The 17732-nt window shown below is 37.6% G+C and overlaps 1 protein-coding gene across 1 annotated transcript in view; it reads right to left on the reverse strand.

Annotated features, from left to right (window-relative positions):
• The window catches only part of PRKN (parkin RBR E3 ubiquitin protein ligase), a 606958-nt gene that overhangs the window by 280289 nt on the left and 308937 nt on the right, over positions 1-17732 (reverse strand). The window contains exon 7 of the mRNA XM_074144656.1: positions 4304-4440. Within this exon, the coding sequence (XP_074000757.1) occupies positions 4304-4440 (137 nt within the window). The remainder of the gene's footprint in view (positions 1-4303; positions 4441-17732) is intronic.

Here is a 17732-nt window from a genome sequence, read left to right on the forward strand (position 1 = left end):
AAGACACCATACAGAGAGAAGGGATAGATTTTTGTTGCCATTTAACAAGGGCAGAGAGAGTATAATCTGTAATGTTTACTTTTTCATTTTAATGACCAATGAAATCCAGCCAGCTCCTATCTATAAGTCCTTGCTCTGAGCTGATACAGTGGGTTTGAATCACGGTGCTGCTGCCACACTGCTCTGAACAGCTAATCCTATCAATGCACCAGTTACTGCGCACAGAGCCCTGGTCCTCAACGCTGGCTGTTCTCAGCTGGAGTAGCGCTTCCTGGCACTAGATTAGCAGCTAAGCGCTAAGGAATTAATGTTGTTCTTCCAAAAATCACAGCAATGACACATTTTGTGTTGGAGCAAAGTGAAGCTATGGCATTATCAAGGTGATATATCATAGCTCATCAGCTGAGATGATAACCTTCTTCCAAACACATATTATCTCCTGATTAGGCCACATAACAGAAATCAAAGGAAAGCAAGGATATAACTGCACAAAATACCTGAATACAATAACAAAATGCATCTTCTGGTATATCTGTGCCAGGAAGCAAGAAATTAAACCTCCTTGAGAAACACCGTTTATGTGAAACCCCTAGATCCTTTCCAGCTCAAGTTATCATACACATGTGATAACACTGATCTTGTCTGTCACAGTGACCCTTTGTTGTAGCAGCTGCTGTTTATTTTTATTCTGTTGTGTGTCTGATGCTTTCACCTCTAGATTGATCCAATAAAAGATATAAAAAAACTTGCTATGTTGGTACATTCCCTTGATAAAAATCGGGAACAGTGAGTCAAATGTTAATGGAAACTGCAGGCTATGTTCATTATGTTATCTCTATTTTTGAAAAACACTAGAATGAACAGAACTAATTGGAAGTGCAAACAATTTAAATACGCTTAATTACAAAACCAAACCCTCCTGTACAGTTCTAGGGCAATGTGTGCACATATGCCTTGAAGAAACGGGCTAGTTTTTACGGAAATACATTCTTACAGGAAAATGGAAAAGTAAAATAATTTTTAAAAAATCCAACTCGGAACACTAGAATTTTCTGTTCAAGACACCATAAATACTACTTCAGTATTAGTCTGTGATGTTTAAAAATACATGTATTAATACAGACTGTTTTGATCTGTCTGTGCAACCTGCTCACCTACCATAACAAAAATCTCATTACACTAAATACAACTTTGTTTTGTATTCCTTTTAGAAGCAGGCTCAAATCAACATCTAACCTTTCAGTAAGGCTCAGATCTAATACATTTTGCTTTGAGACATGCTCTGTTAGAGATAACACGTATTAAACAAACATTGCCACAGAAAAGCCTTTTCTTGGCATGTCCCATGGTATTCATTCCTGTCAAGGGGAAATAATTTTAGGCTTCACTGAGGTAATTAGAGAAAGTTGTGTCAAAGGGTGCTTTATCGTCCTCACATGTAAATACAACTGCGAATTGCAGTTGCAAAAATGAAGATTCTGAAATGTAGATCGCAAAAATACAATCTTATACTATTCAGTAGGAATGCCATGATAAGTGGATAAGAAAATCACATGATACTTTTCTGAATGCTTCTTAATTGAAGTCATGCTGATGAAAGGTGCTGGATCCATAGCTATGAAGGAGGCTACATTTCTTTGTAGCTGAACAGTAAGAGAGAAGGCAACTCAGGCATTCCTCTTCTTCACAAGCATGATGCAACTCAGCCTCATGACTTTCTCAAAGGACAAAAAGTAGTTATCAGTTCTGAACTAAAATGTAACCTAATTCTAGAAACAAATAAATCTCTTGCACACCAGAAAGTCAGGTTCCGGTAGCTGCAGAAGTGAACCATTGAAGTTAAAACAGCACTGATAAGATTCCTCATCCTACAAAGCAGTCTGAAAGATAATGCTTACAAATGCTTTTATTGATACAGAACTGATAACACATCAAGGAGAACTGCCAGAGGTAGCAATCAATTTTAGGTGCATATGCAATATTATTTAAAACCGCAAATACTCAGAGATTGTGATTGAGAACCTCTCCAACTCAAAGCTCGCCAGCACAGTATAATGTCAATGTTTCTTAGAGATAACCAGGCTGGCTCTGAGCACGCAGGTATGCCTAGAGAGCATCACACACCACCGTGCAGAGATACCAGCACAGCTCCTGAACTAGTATTTGCTTGATCAGTCTTCATCAGCCTACCAGAAGTGGCAAAAAGTCTGACCTATGTCCTGTACGAACACAACTATACTTCCTTCCTTTCGGCATCGTGATTCGGCTCTCACTCAAGAATCTCTGTACTGCAGAGCACTGCACTGCGCCTTGCCTAAACTATGCACTTCACTGGCACAGGGCAACACCTCTGCAGGAATTTTTCCACAAAAAAGTCTTACTAACTGGACAACAGAGAAAATTTATTGCAATTGTATTATTATTACTATTACTACTACTTGTAGTACTACTTTAATGTACAGTATTATGAAACCAACTTTCTGATTTGAGGAGTTCTGAAACTCTAAGATTAGCAGTATTTTAGCATTTCCATATTTAGGTATTTTAACACTTACAGTACAACACAGCTGAGTCTAGAATGGCAGCAATAGCTGCTTTTTCATTCCCACAGCTGAACCCTATCTCATTTGAAGTACAGTCCTCCTTCATGCATCCTTTACGGTCTCCCTTTCTTAGGCCTTTCTCACCTCTCAAAGACTGAAATCATATCTCTGAGCATTTCAGCTCTGTCTTGCATTTTCTCCTCATCCCATCCCTACTCTGCTTCTACCGCTCAATTCCAATAGTGTTCAACACATAGAATAAAACTTCTACACTGAAAAAATGAAGTTGCAAGACACACAGAAAAATCCTAATACAAGTTTTGTACAGCATGACTAGCAACGGGTTTTCAGATGAAAGTGGTGGGAGGGGCATTAGTTTAATACAGCAGCCTGAGCTGGAGGAAGCGCTGTGACACTCGCCATGGCTGCAGGGAGGCCCATAAGAGAGGAGAAAGACAAGTGGCACGCCGCACCACTGGGATAACTGATTACCCTAAGGAGCTAACAGGAGAGCAGGGAAAAGAACTGATAAATGGGGGTAAAAAGGATGAATTCATCTCAAGAAGCTAATTAATTTGTGTGGGAGGAGAAAATGGATTAACTTTGGGAGAAGCAAGGAGGGAGGCTGAGAGTACAGACTGACCACACAGTACTATAGAAAGTTCCTGTTAGGTTCCTCATGACAAGTTTTCTAAGACAACATTGAAAAGTGTATGACATCAGTGTGTAAATGCAGCAGCAAAGCAAACTGTTGGGGGAAGTGAAATGAAACCTGGCAAGACAGCACATAAACAGCAATTTTAATGAAATATGAACTGATGACCACTGCTAGATTGCTCCTGAAGCAATTAAAAATAAGTAATTTTAAATGGTTCTGACTACTATATTTTCAATATCCCCAAGGCACATCCTCTCATTAAGTAAATGCCACTCTCCTAAGAAATTTTGTCAATTTTTCTCCCATCTAGTGATTTGAAACTTGTCAGCCATTCAGGTAACCAGGCAAACCCATCTTCTATGCAGCTTCTAATATGTTGGAAAATGATTCTCATACCACTACACAGCACTTGTGACAAACATATATTGACATATGCAAATTTACCAACGGAAAAAATAAATTCTAATATATTTCTTCACAGCAAAATTTTGAAGAATTTTGCAGTTCATGTGCCAGTGTAATGAAATCAATTCTCAAAACACATCTTTCAGACTCAGTGTAAGCTTTGTTTAGTTAAGTCAAACTTTGTTTCCTACTCAGGTAAAACAGATAATCTACAGCCTTCTCAGGGTTGTAGATTACATTTGCAGATTTACATTTCACTCAATGAGGTGACAATTAGTACCAATAACTTCATCAACAGGAAGGCTATTTGAAATTCCTGTTGCAGTCCTTTTATATTAGTACTCGAAGACAGGCCAAGAAAGTTAACAAGTTGCTGAATTTGAAATTGGAAATGTGGAGGTCAAGGTGTTTTTTTTTTTAAACAGAAGTGTAGCCCTTCATGATTATCAAATATTAACGTGAAGAAAGTATGCACTGCTTTTAAAAAAAATGCCCTTTGTAACCCAGTTAATTCACCAGTTTACATGCTCAACAAGGCCCACTTCAATATTAAAATATTTTCTCCATGAAATGAAACCACTTCTATGAGAACAGTATAATTCCACAGATATACTCAAATCTAATAGATGATTAAAAAAATCTTGCCCTGAAACCAAAATAATATAAATTTTTAAAAAGAAAATTAGCCAAAACATACCTACACAAGGGAGGGAATAGCCAAGCTCCAGGTCATGGATGAACTGACGGTCATTCAGCATAGTCACACAGTACAAGTGGAAACAGTCTAGGCAAATGACATGACGATGCACACACTGGAACACAAGCACAGGACTCCTGTTAAAAACAAAACAGTGAAAATGATAAACAAGGTCTGGCCTGAACTCCACAAAAAGCTTTATTTCAAACTTCTAATTTTATAATAATTTTTCATTAGTAGTACACAAGATTATTACGTACATAAAACCAGAATTTAGCCTGGCATATTGCAGCACTTTTAAAGAAAGGTGGTTCCTAACATTAATCAGATGAGAGGAAAAGGAAATAAGTTTCTACTGAAAGTTGAAACTTTACTGAAAACTGGAACCTAAAGCAAGAAAAGTGCTTTAGTAACAGAAATCCTTTGTATGAGGTGAGGTAAGATGGTAAAACATCAAATGGTGTTAGGTAGAATTGAATAGAAATGTGACCAGCTAGGAAAGCTAAACAGGACTTTGTGAAGACCACCCTGAGCCTTCAGCATCTCAAGGCAGCCATTGGAATGCTACGTTGAGGGCATTCCCTTAGCAATGTAATTCAGCTTCTGGTCAGAGGTATGGGATTCAATTTGGGAGCAAGCCAACTAAGCTTCAATGCTACATATAAATACCCAGCTGCACGTTAAAGAAGAAATTCCCCCTATAGCCAATACACTTAGTGGAGGCTGGAGCTGATCAGCCTCCAGGTATCTACATTAGGGTGAGCTAAATCACCCACTTGGCTCCATTTTCTGTATGGACTAAATCTTCATGGACCATTATGGAAGCTCAGATACCCCACACACATGTAGACACCTACATGGAGACAAATAAATATGGGTATGCCAAGCTTGACAGGATACTGCTTGTGGAGATGCAGAGAGGAATCACTTGGAAAAAGTGAGGATCAACAATTTTACTCCTGAGCTGGCCTGCCTTCAGAAAACTTCCAGCAGTGGCTGCAGCAAGGAGGGGCAGCATCTCCCCAAATCCTGCTCAGGACCAGTACACTGGAGGTGAAGGAGAAAATGAGTAAGTTAGGAAATATTACATACACATGAAATGTGTCTTCACTGCAGGAACACAGTGATAAACATAATGAGTTTGCTCTAATATAAGCTAACTTCTGCTAACTCCTGATGGACATACCTTAACTGTCAACTCCAAAATAATGACTGTGACCCCTTTGAAAAATGTATGCGCTCTGTAAGTGTTATACAATACTGCTTGCTTATCTTTTTCTCCTTGAGAAGTGTTACCAAACTCAAGTATCAAAATTGGAAAAATAAAGAGAGATGCATTAAGCTGAAAAGAACAGTGAGATTCCCATTCAAATGCTGAAATACTTAACTCCTTTTTTTTTGTGTCTGTGAGCAAACACAGGTAGAAATGGGTTAAATGTTAAATGGTTTTTTTTTAAGTAACTGAGAGAGAGAATTATTTTTTTTTGAGAATTATTTTTAAAAATAAAAGGAGGAATTCTTATATATTCACTGTACTCCAGGAGACCGGTATTAAAATACAACAGCAGGACTTGTGATAAAATCATTAGAGTTAGCAATACAGCCATAGCTTCTATAAATCCTGCTAGATGATGCTTTGAAAACCCACTGAAACAGTAAATCACCAAGCCTTCAATGTGTGAATACAGCTGCAAAATGTAATCAATAATAATTTCAGATACTGTATATAAGCATTTAATCTTCCATGAAAATATGCTTTAGAATTGCACATACTATAGAATTCATGGCAGTGTGTTGGTATCTCCAAAAATATAATCTCTGTGTTTTAAGGATTTTGTTGAATAAAGCAGCTTAAAAACTGAATTAAATAAAACCTCCCTATTACTAATCCTTATTAGTTGCCCACTTGCTGTTCTGAATGTAACAAATAATAATTTTAAAAAGACAGCTGTACGGCAAAATGAGCTGATCTTTATCATTTTAGCTCTGGATGGTCCCAAAATCATTATAGAGAGCTAGAGGAGCAGTTATTTTGTCCCTACAGTGCAAAAGTCCCCATGGCTCACCAATCAAATGTAACTTCAAGAAATTTTCCTGAAATGCACATATAATCAAATCTGCCTATAGCTTTAACGGATATATCTCTTTTAGGGTTAATGATCATTTTTAGTGCTTCAGTACCTGAGTATCTTTAGTTTCATGGGAAGCTCCCTGGATCTAAATTCACACCTCTCTGATCTTCATTTCAAAGACAAAATATATCTTACGCGTGAGGAGAGATCCACAAGAGAAAGCCATCAAAAGCTGAGTATCTTAAAAATCGCAGGCCAGAAATGAAAATGGCATTATTAAGACTTACACGTAAACTTGTACAAAACCAAGACTAACAGCACTTCATTACACAAATGAATTGCTACAATTAGATACTAATGTAAATTATTTTGTGATAATAAATTTTGTTTCTTAATATATTAAATTTTTTTGAAATCAAACTATATTCTCCTGAAGGGGCACAGCCATATAAGTACACATTTAAAGTGCATCTTTAGGAACAGCATTAATGTTAAAATGTGCTATCTTTTAACACTGTCAGACTCACAAGCAACGCATACAAACTAGATAAAAGTCTTGGTTCTGACTGTGTCGCAAAACACAAGCTTAGCTTTCACAGCTATTACACTGCCTGATAATTCTGCAGCCCACAGTATCTGTGTCATAAGGCTTTGAGAAACTCAATCTGTATGCAATGCAGATTTATCCAAATTCATTTGGCACTGGAACAGTCACTGCATTCCAACATTTGGAGATTTTGCATCAAAAGAAAACACTTCTAGTTTAAAATCAGATAGAAGTTTTGTTCCTGAGATCAGTAAAGACAAAGATGTAGAGATAATGTTCATAATGCCCAGGTGAAGGTAGTAAATACTCACTTAGGATAACCCCAAGGGTTATTAATAGAAGCCTTGCTTGAACCAAACACAATTTATTTTAGAAAGGAGCACTATGAAAGTCAAAAATTTTGCCATATAGTGTAACAAGGGCCCTTGCTCAATCTAACATAACAGTCGAGTAATGTAAATCTGATGTACATTTTAGAAGGTATTTCATAGGTTCCATTTACATAATGTGTTTGGCTGAATTAGAGGCTTCATGAGAATAATATAAAAGAAAAATGTTTCTCACAGCAAGGGATAAATTGGTCTTTTTTGTTCACCAATTAGGAATGTAACCACTTTTAAAAATTGAAAATCCAACATTACAATGCATCACAGAAAATTTCCATAATAAGTCACTTGCTCCTGTGCTCTGATTCCTTTTCATTAGAATTTTATCAGCATGCATTTACTTAAATGAAAAAGAAAGGAGAACCTAAATGTTTCTGCTTCGTGCTGTTACTGTTGGATAACTGTGTGGCACAACAACAGCACGGCTGGAGGCGCTATCTGGTCTGTACGTTCCTTCCTCCTTCTCTAACTGGGAAGCAGCAAGACACAGATAATTCTCAGATAGACTGCAACAGTATACTGGCTAAATAAAGATAGGAAGATTTGATCTTGTTTAGATAAGAAGCCCACTGGGAAATAAATTGTTCTAGTATATCCCAAAATCTCATGATGGTTATTAATGTACTGAGAGTGAGTCCAATGGCTATGAATGTGAGGGGCTACTTAGCATAAGGAATTATTTGCAGACATAGCAGTGGATTAACTTGTACATCTTTCAATGCCTACTGAAAAAAAATGTGGTGCAATTTGTCCCCTCCTTGGTCTTTATCCTTCATATTTTGAAAAAAAGCTTTACTGAGTAAAGGTTAAACAGCACACCACATACATCAGTCCATTACTTTTTAGAAAATGTGAGTAGCCACAGTCTGAAGCACTTTGGAGCAAAGAATATGTGTAAGCCTGTAGAAATCTGTGAAAAACAAGTTGGACAAATCTGTGAAACCCCCTCGAGGTCATTTCTAGGTGACAGTTGGACTTTTCTCACCTCAATCTCAAAATCTTAACCAAATAATAATAAAAAACCTTAGCAGATGTCTATAAGGCTTCCTTGCTGGGATTACAGTCAGTGAAGCAAAAATAGCCATTTGGGATTCATTTCTGTGCAGTAAATAAATCTGAATACACACAGCTATATCACAGCCTTTAACCCCACCTATGAGTGCTATATTTATTATACCACACTTCTGCATTTCTAATACATTTTTCCATGTTGGCAATCTTCCTGTACTTCAAAAAGCTATCTATATAAGTACCATTAAATCATTTCATTTATAAATGGATCTCTATGTCATTCCAAAATGAATCTTTGTTAACTCACAGGTCAGATCAATAAGCACCATTCAAGAAAAGATGAATTGCTGAACGAAATGTGTAAATAAAAAGAAATTATGGAAAATATAAACTTTGGTGACACAGACACTAGAGGCACTCTCCTATTTCATAAACAAAAAGTAATTAAACAGAAATACTGTCCTTGAGCAGCACTCAATCCGTTTTGGCTCTATCCCTGTGGCAGAACAAAATTACAATGCCTAAATAAGCCAAATTATTCATCCATCACATGGCTTCCTCAAAGAACTGTATGTAGGAAGAGTATAGTCTTCTAATTCATACAAAGCTGGTGCCACATCTGGTTTTCCTGCCTATTGCATACAGTCCACGGTCTTAGTCAAAACTATTGAAAAAATTGCCTGTTTATAACACTTTAAGTGCATGGTTTTCTTACCATGAAAATACTTCCAAGTACTTCCAGTTAGAGTAGATTATTAAATTCCATTAGAAAGATGCTAGTATTTATATAAAATATAAATATAGAAAATATAGAAAAATTACCACAGTGATTTCTGTTTTAGAAATGAGGCAGTTTGGAGGAAAGTATAGCAACAAATCCTGCCTGTTAATGAGCAATAAGCTGTTATAGATAAATAGAAACAGTGACCTAGCAATTGCAGACAACCTGTAAGCAACAGGGCAGGCCACTAAATATTTAGACAAGGGTAAGTATTTGAAATGGGTATCAAGACATTACAAGAGAAAAGAAACAATAATAAAGTACTAAGAAAGAAATCTCACTGGTATGACTTTGCAGTCAGGAAGCCATCTTTCATGGACTTTTAGGAACACACAAGAAGTATATCCCTGTTTTACCCTTTGTAAGGGATGAAAATATATCTTTACATAGACTGTGCCAATTAAAAAAAACAGTATATGTAAATACAGTATTCTCAGAAAACTGACATGTTAAATCCACTAAAACAACCAAAAAAGTTCTGGGTTTGTGCCTTTGATCAGTTGCCACACAACCCATCAAAGGTCATAAAGTGAAGGTTATGAACAGCATGAGACATCACTGTGCGAGCTTAAATTTTCTGGCTGTGCTTCTGTATAAAAATGTATTCTGACCCACAGCTGTTAACTTAAAGGGGCATTGGAAAGTGAAAGCTGACCTACTTTCTCCTCTATTATGTTACATGTTTTCCTCTAAAATGTGCTTTCATGTTTCTTACTCCTATTGGAAAGCAGTGCCAAGAGGCCAGAACCCAGAAACAGCCCGACAGTAATAAACCAGAATATAAGAGGGAAGAACAGGCACACTTAAAATTAGTGCACATGATGGCAAGCGCCCCTTTCAGCAGTGCTCCTGGTAACTCTGTTGTTAGCGTTTTTTTCATGCTATGGAAGTGACATACATTACTGCCTGTAAAATCTGTGATCACTGTGGCAGGCAATAGCACCTGCCTCCCGATGACACAGGCAAGGGAATTCTATGTTACATGTACTGGTACATTCATATTAGTAGCCAGCATTAAATATATGCTATGCTTGCTTACTCAGACATGCCTTGTCTGAGCTCTGTATTCAGACACAGTAACCACCCTTGGCACTAACAGCCGAATCTTATGATATCAAGGAATGGACAGTGATTAGGCTGGAGAAGAAACTTTTCCTGTAATCTATCAGACTAGTTGTCTGCAGCGCTCCTCTGCACAGCAAATAACTAATAAATCAGTCATGCTTTGAAAGAAGATCAGTAGAACCTGCACCTTTTCCTTCATCTGTGCTTTTAAAACCTCATTAATGCTCCACTGGAGAGAAAAGGAAAATACCTCAGTAATGGAAGCAAAAGGCAACAAACGTGAACAAAGGAAGCAGCTCATAATCTGCCTTAACCCGAGCCCTGATGCCAGTAGACAGTGGGAATATGAGAACAACCAATGGCACAGTATACGCGTGAAACTTCTTTGCTTTTCACAGAGCATGGAGGACTTTGCATGGATGTGGTTCTTCAGAGCTCAGGGACCCTTGGATCTGCTCTATTCCTCCCAGCAATTCCCTGGGAGCTCAAAGACTGCCCTGGCGTCAGGCTCACTATATTTCACACATGCATGCAACTGTGTTCGGTAGCATACCAGAAGTAAGACCATGATAATCAGTAGGAACACATTAGGAATGGCAGAGCAACCTCCTTAAATGTTAACTCAGAACCTTTGTATTTTGCTGAGCACCAGGTTACTGTGAACCAATTCCTCCATACTGGCTCTTTTGCATGCAATGACCTTTCGGAGCCTATGTCACTTTTAGCCTCTGCTGCAAAGGCTTCTTTCCTGGATTTAAGCTGGCTCAGAGTAGACTTTCCTCTCCCCCAAGGCAGCACCCAGCCCTCAGCAGCACAGGCAAAACTGCACATCGTGGGCAGCCCACAGCAGCCACACACTCCATTTTGCCCAAAGAGCCTCCCTTTCCCAGGCTCCTAACTTTCTAACTAGAGATACTCAACTTTGACAGTCTAGAGACATACAGTCAGAAATCAACCTAGTTTGGTTTTCAGAAAAAAAATAATCATCAAGGTAACCGATGAAGTTGAGGAATGAGGGGGTATCACAATAAGAGGAGGAAGGGGTAGCTCAGCCTACAGAAGATGATTAAAGATGAATAAATAGAAAAAGTCAAAATGCCTTTGTACCCTACTGGCCTCTTATTCCCCTGACTGTTTGCTGAGGATTCCATTGATTTCTTCCAAGGATTTAAACCTTATTTAGTCTTACTGCCCACATCAATTCTAGTAAAATTAACATTGTCAGCAAATGTTCTTATGCCACTGGAATGCAACTGTCTATGCTGTTAAATTCTTAGAATGGGCCCTGGCATGGTTTTAGGCTTTCCAAATAGCAAAGTGCAAAACAGCTCCTGGGCATAGTCCAGGGGTTACCATGTGCCGTCTCCAACAGGCAACAGCAATCTCCATATGGCCACTCTGCTTTAAAAACTAAGGGAGCTTAATAGTGCAGATTTATGGTAGAACAGCTTTATTCTGGGACCCTTCTCTTAATACCAAAGCTTACTGCATTATTATCTGTTTTCTTATTTTTAGACTCACACGTCCATTCCCAAAACCAAACCTTTTGAGATAGCCTGAGAAAATTATGTTGTCTGTAAATACATTACAGAGAAGAAAAGTTTCCCAACATGAAAGACAAGACAGAATCATGACCTCTTCTTTTCATTCTTGTAGATGCTGAAATCCATGAAAGACGCAGGAGGAAAAGAATACCAGATATCATCTTGAGGGATGCTGTCACATTATCTTCTTCATTCCCTGCAACTCCAGGAGGGACTAGGACTGTTGGATACAGCATGTCTCCATTGTGTAAATTTCAGTTATTCCCTTCCAGCTAGCTTTGAAAATACACCCTGGTGCACAAACTTTAAGATTGGGTCTCTTCACATGTATAGAGGAGAAGACTAGAAAACAAGGTAAGGTAGAGAAGGGGGGAAAGGGGAGAGGGAAAGAAAGACGTAAGAGGGAACAGGAGGTAGAAGCGATACATTAAGTGTATCTGCTCCTAGAGAATTATCTTTCACCACCTTAATATTACATTTTATGCTTTTTCTCATCTTTCTTTTCAAATATGAATATTCAATTTATGTGTTCATTCAAACAATAACTTGAGGGTACTTCCCATTAAATGAGTCTCAACCAAAGATATGATTATTATCTTATAAACAAAAACACCCTCAAGTTATTGTTATAATGAAGAGATTTCTTTATAGAAAACCACTTTTTTCAACTCCTCACTATCATTATAATTTACAGATAATATTTTACCCTTTCCTCCTCAAGGCAAATACCTTAGCATAAACGTCAAGGTGCAGTTATCTGAGAACACTTTCTACATCAGCACCTCCACTCAAAGGGAAGAAGAACAAGCCTTGGGCTAGGAAGTCTCCTTGAATGCATTCTGACATGGTAGACTTTAGGTGTACAAAGCAGTTAATTCCCCTTAATAGTCTGAAGAAAATAGTTTGCAACGTCCACCAGAAAATTGTACTAGCAGTGAGAATGGATTGTTTATGTCATTTTTCTATACTGCTTACAACCATTATCATAAGACATTCATATTGTGTTTTTTTTTTTTTATCTTGTTATGGCCCTTGTCACAAGAACAAGTGTGGAATTTAAATACCCTACATGCACACAGCTCTATGTTTATATTTTTTCATTTGCCCCCTCCATCTTTTTCCCTATACATCAACTTCCATTACATAGAAGAGTTAATTGAATCAACTTTCTAGCCAGAAAAAAAACCCCATCCCACTGTCATGGTTTAACCTCAGCCAGCAACTAAGCACCACGCAGTTGCTTGCTCACTCACCTCGGTGGGATGCAGGAGAGAACCAGAAGAGTAAAAGTGAGAAAACTCGTGGGTAGAAAAATTATTACAAAGTTTGGGAAGTATCAATTCTGAATTTGTAATTGGGCCAATAAAGAAAAAAATACAGAAAATTCTAAAGATTTACAGAGACTAAACTCAACTCAGAAGAGGATTCTGGAAGTTCAAATAATTTTATGTGCCTCTCTCCTGTTTAATCTCAGAATATATTTTCATTAGTTTTGTACTGACTACTTGGAGACTGGCAGGTCCTCTTTGTGCCTGTTCTTTCAAGGAATTACAGTATATATTAGGACTCAGGAAATCTACTGCTCTTCCTACAGGAGTACTCAGGGAAAAATCTTCTCCCATTTGTCTACCCGACCTAATAATCTGTGTAACACTTAGGAAGACTGACATTTATCCAAATATAACTTTGCATTTCTATAGGACTAATCAATTCCAGATCTTGATACCCAAAAGATACACAAAGTACAGTAAAAGACAATAAGAAAAAGGCATGTGTGAGATTTATCCTTTCTCTAAATTTACTCAATATTGTATGAATGGAAGCAAGGGTATTCACAATACTGCTTTAGACTATAATCTCTGACAATCCTGTGGAAGCTGTTTGTGGTGCTAACATGGACTGACTTCTGAAAGAAAACGTTTTGCAAGAAAAAAATTTGTGGTGGTCATTTCCTCTGTACTTCAAGCAGATCAGGCTTTTAGTTAATGAAATAGTGATATACTATTCATATAAATGTCAAATAACTTATATGAAGACACTAGAAAAAGAGTGTGCACGAAAGGGCATGTATCTTGGGAACCCTCACAAATACTTCATTTTTGCCCATCTTTCCCTTGTTTTGATGAAGCAGTTTACTTCCCACATCACACTTAGCTAGTTACGTGGACTGACACAGGGGCTGAGAAAAGAGTATGGATTTTTGCTCTTATCCCCTACTTGTCCTCATTGAGAGTTTGCTCAAAGAGAAGGATGCAGCAAGCAAACTGCAACTTTCTTAGAGGGGATGTAATAGCCATCATTATCAGCACTAATGAATAGTTTTGACTTCGCATGTTTATCTGCAGGTTTCCCAGAGCACATAGATCATTCCCACAGAGACTATTCATATTCACTCTTCTGTTACACTCTTTCTCTGTTAGCAGAAATAATCTGGTCTCGGGACAGAAGACAGGGTAGAGGTAGAAACTTGATATGTAATTTCAGTAATTTCTGAGAAAAACTAAGACAAATAAGTTCAGAAATATTAACAGGCATTTCCTAAGGTAAGTTTTTCTCTGCCTTTAATTTCCTTTTGACAACTCCCTCAACATGTCATACATACTGCATATGAGCTAGGGTCCAGATTACAGTCTAGCTAACAGGAAAAAAAGGACGAGTAAAAAGAAGGAAACAGAATGGAAAACAAGTAAACCAACATTTTAACATAATCAAACTCATTTAACATGTGAAATAATATCCAGGAGATGTCTTGCAATCATCATCGATAACATCATTACTTAGCTTCATGGTCCACCTATGTTCATTCACAGGCTCATCAAACTAAAAATAATATACAGGAATCTTTCATCACAAATGGTGCATTTCTTCCATTACAATGCCAAAGAGAGTGTATTTGTACAGGACATCTCAGAGCTGGCTCAGTCCTAAGAATCTGTACACCACTAAAGTGTGTCCAAGAAATACATTTGGACTCTGTAACAAAACCCTTCCTGCTCCTTCCTTTGTTCACGGAACAAAGAGAGATACGGTATTTCTCAAAACATATTGACAAAGCAAACAAACAAATGAGCATTACTCAATTCAAAATGTAGGACAAAATAACAAACATTTCCCAAAAGAAGTGTTTCTGAAGCTCCTGCATTTTCTCTGTTTCTAATTATAGAACAGCACCTGAAATAAATGGCAATCTCATCTTATTTAAAATGCTATTTACCAAAGATCATTGGAAATCAATCATCAATGATCACTCATCAATCCCTACTTTTTGCTTTTAAGTGAAACATTCAAACTATTGTAGTTTTTCTAATCACTGGGATATTATATATGTAAACTGTCAGAGCCTTGTTGGAGTCCCACAATGGGCACCATCTCCAATTAACTTCAAACAAAGATCTCTAGAGGCATGATATAACAGTTCACTTAAGAACGCCATGATGAGAGCATCTGTCATTAGTTTCAGTGGCCAGTCTGGCCCAAACCACGACAACCCTTAAAATTTACTTTAAAGTTTTACTTAAAGTTTTTACACTTATATTTATTTTTTTTTAAATTACTGTTATTTAAAAGAGAAAGAACATGTACCTACTTTCTTTCCAAAAAACTCTACCCCACCGCATAGGGGAATGGTTTGATTGGATTTTTTTTTTTTAATTTACATGCTATGTAGAAATAACTTCTGGGATTAAGATTTTGCATGGTAAAAAATAAACATTTTTTTTAGGATGTTAGTAATTAAGAGGAAAGTAGCTTAGCTAGACTGTGGGCTGTAGATTCTGTCACATAAAGTAAAATAAAAACTGGAACACAAAAATGCAGATTCCCTGCCTCAACTCTCTGCACTGCATTATCTTCAGATAGAAAACCCTTAGAGATGCTAACGAAAAAGATCATTTTAAATTAGAGAGTCTCACTTCTTTATTCTACTTCAAAAAAATCTAAAAGGCCATATTGTATAAGGCTCCATTCACAGAATGGACTGCAAGAACTTCTATGGGATATTAACTTCCATATCTTAAGACTCATAATAGCTCATGTAAAACATTATTCATTTACACTATTATCAAGTTTACATGTAACAATACTCAGAAAGGAAATGTCAATGAATGTTTGATATTTACTTTCTAAGTAACTCTAATTCATCTGTTTTCTAGCATATATATGATTTTTCTGCCAAATTCTAGTCTCATGAAGACAGAAACTTTCTGGTAATAATGAAGAGAGCCTTGACATTCAGTGATGAGAAATGTAGGGCACATTGTGAATACAGCTGTGCAAATTGCGTTAACAAGTAGGGCCAGTAGAGCACAAACTTTTCCGAAGTCATACATCCTGCTCTCAATGTCATTTCATGTCTTTGAAAGTAGTTCATACAGAGGATTTACGCTTCCTTCAAGAGAAAGTGGTGTACTGTGCTCAGCCTCACTCATTTCCATAAAGATGGACACAGCATACGCTTTGATTAGCACAAAACCAGTGACTGAATGTGGTAGGAATCTGGTGTTGCTTCTCTGAAGATGCTACAGAAATGCATTTGGTTGCAGTCTGCAAAGGAGCAACTAATAACACAGCAACAAAAAACTACACAGGATACGGGCAGGGAAGTTACCAAAATTACTAACAGAAAAGTTAAGACTTGCCAGTTCTTTCCTAGGTCTGATTCTGTTTTCATTATAATCAATAGCTAAAATGTCACTGCCTTTAGCTGACCAAAATTTGGCCTTGCACTTTTTTGAAAAACTAAAAAGATATAACTCAATGTGAAAAATAATAATACATTACATTGACAGGGACAGACCAGGTGTTTTAGTCACATCTAAAAAATTTAATTACACAGCAACTGCATACAGAAAACATGTTTACACCTGTCCATCTGCCTACTTTTACCTGGAAAGCATTCTGCTTTAGCATTCATTGGATGTCTTTGTATTTTCAAGTGGAGGAAGACAGTTCTGAAATAAAAATAACTGATAAAAGTTTTACCAGAATTTCCTTGTCTGTCAAAATAGTACCTTTCTCCCTCAGCCCCAAATACTATGATCAACGTCTTCCTCAAACCACTTATTCAGGAGTCTGGTGGATGGTTAAGGCCAGAGAATCTCACTGCCAATGCTCTTCCTGAACTGATTTAGAGTTCAGAATCAGACAGAACTAAAGTTCATCAGCCAAGTTAAAGCCAGAAGCGCAATAAAGCACCATTTTTAGGATGCTCATGCTACTAACTATGCCAGGCTTCCTAGCAGTTATATCTTCAGCTGAACAGGTACTGGAGCTGACCCGTCCTCATTCCTCCTTTGTGGCAACTTCATATCTCCCTGGCAATGCTCAGACTGGGAAGGAAAAGGGGCGGGGGGGGGAACCCAAACAAAAACTGAAATATAACCTTTGAAATGACAGCTACTAGGAGTACTAGTACACAAGCAATCCAAGCGTATGGATTCAATTCAGAGCTCTTCCAGAAACTGCCAAACCCTGCAAGCATGATTGATCTCCCAAAAACGGTTCAGGCCAACTCTTATCAAAACTGGCTAACACATTCCCAATTATATAATGTACCAATTATGTTTCCCACTCTCTCTTCCATTAGCTAGCCTGACAGTGATCTGTTCAGCTGTGCGTATATCATCAGGTTTGCCTTCTGTTTCTAAATATGAGCTACAGAAGAAAGCAGCCCTTGAACCCCAGCCTCCTTCAGCAAAGTGTGAGAAGTCAATGACATTTCCTTGCCTTGTGGCATCAGAAACCCAGCAGCCTCCTGGTGCTCTGAATCACCCCCCTACACGTGCTCAGCTGAGTGCTGGAACCACACAGGTTTTATAAATAGTGCCTACCCAGGGCTTCAGTGGACTTGTGCAAAGGACCTTTTTATTTCAGGTTTGGCCTCACGACAGACAGTCTTGTTACAAGGGGTGAAGTTTATCGGATTAGAAGCAACACTGTTAGTATTCAGGACACATTTCCAAGTGCATATGACATGTCAGCTGCTTACATATCTTCCAATTCTGCTTCACATATTCCTTTTAAAG

Source organism: Numenius arquata, chromosome 2, assembly GCF_964106895.1.
Source record: "Numenius arquata chromosome 2, bNumArq3.hap1.1, whole genome shotgun sequence".
Classification (NCBI taxonomy): Eukaryota; Metazoa; Chordata; class Aves; order Charadriiformes; family Scolopacidae; genus Numenius; species Numenius arquata.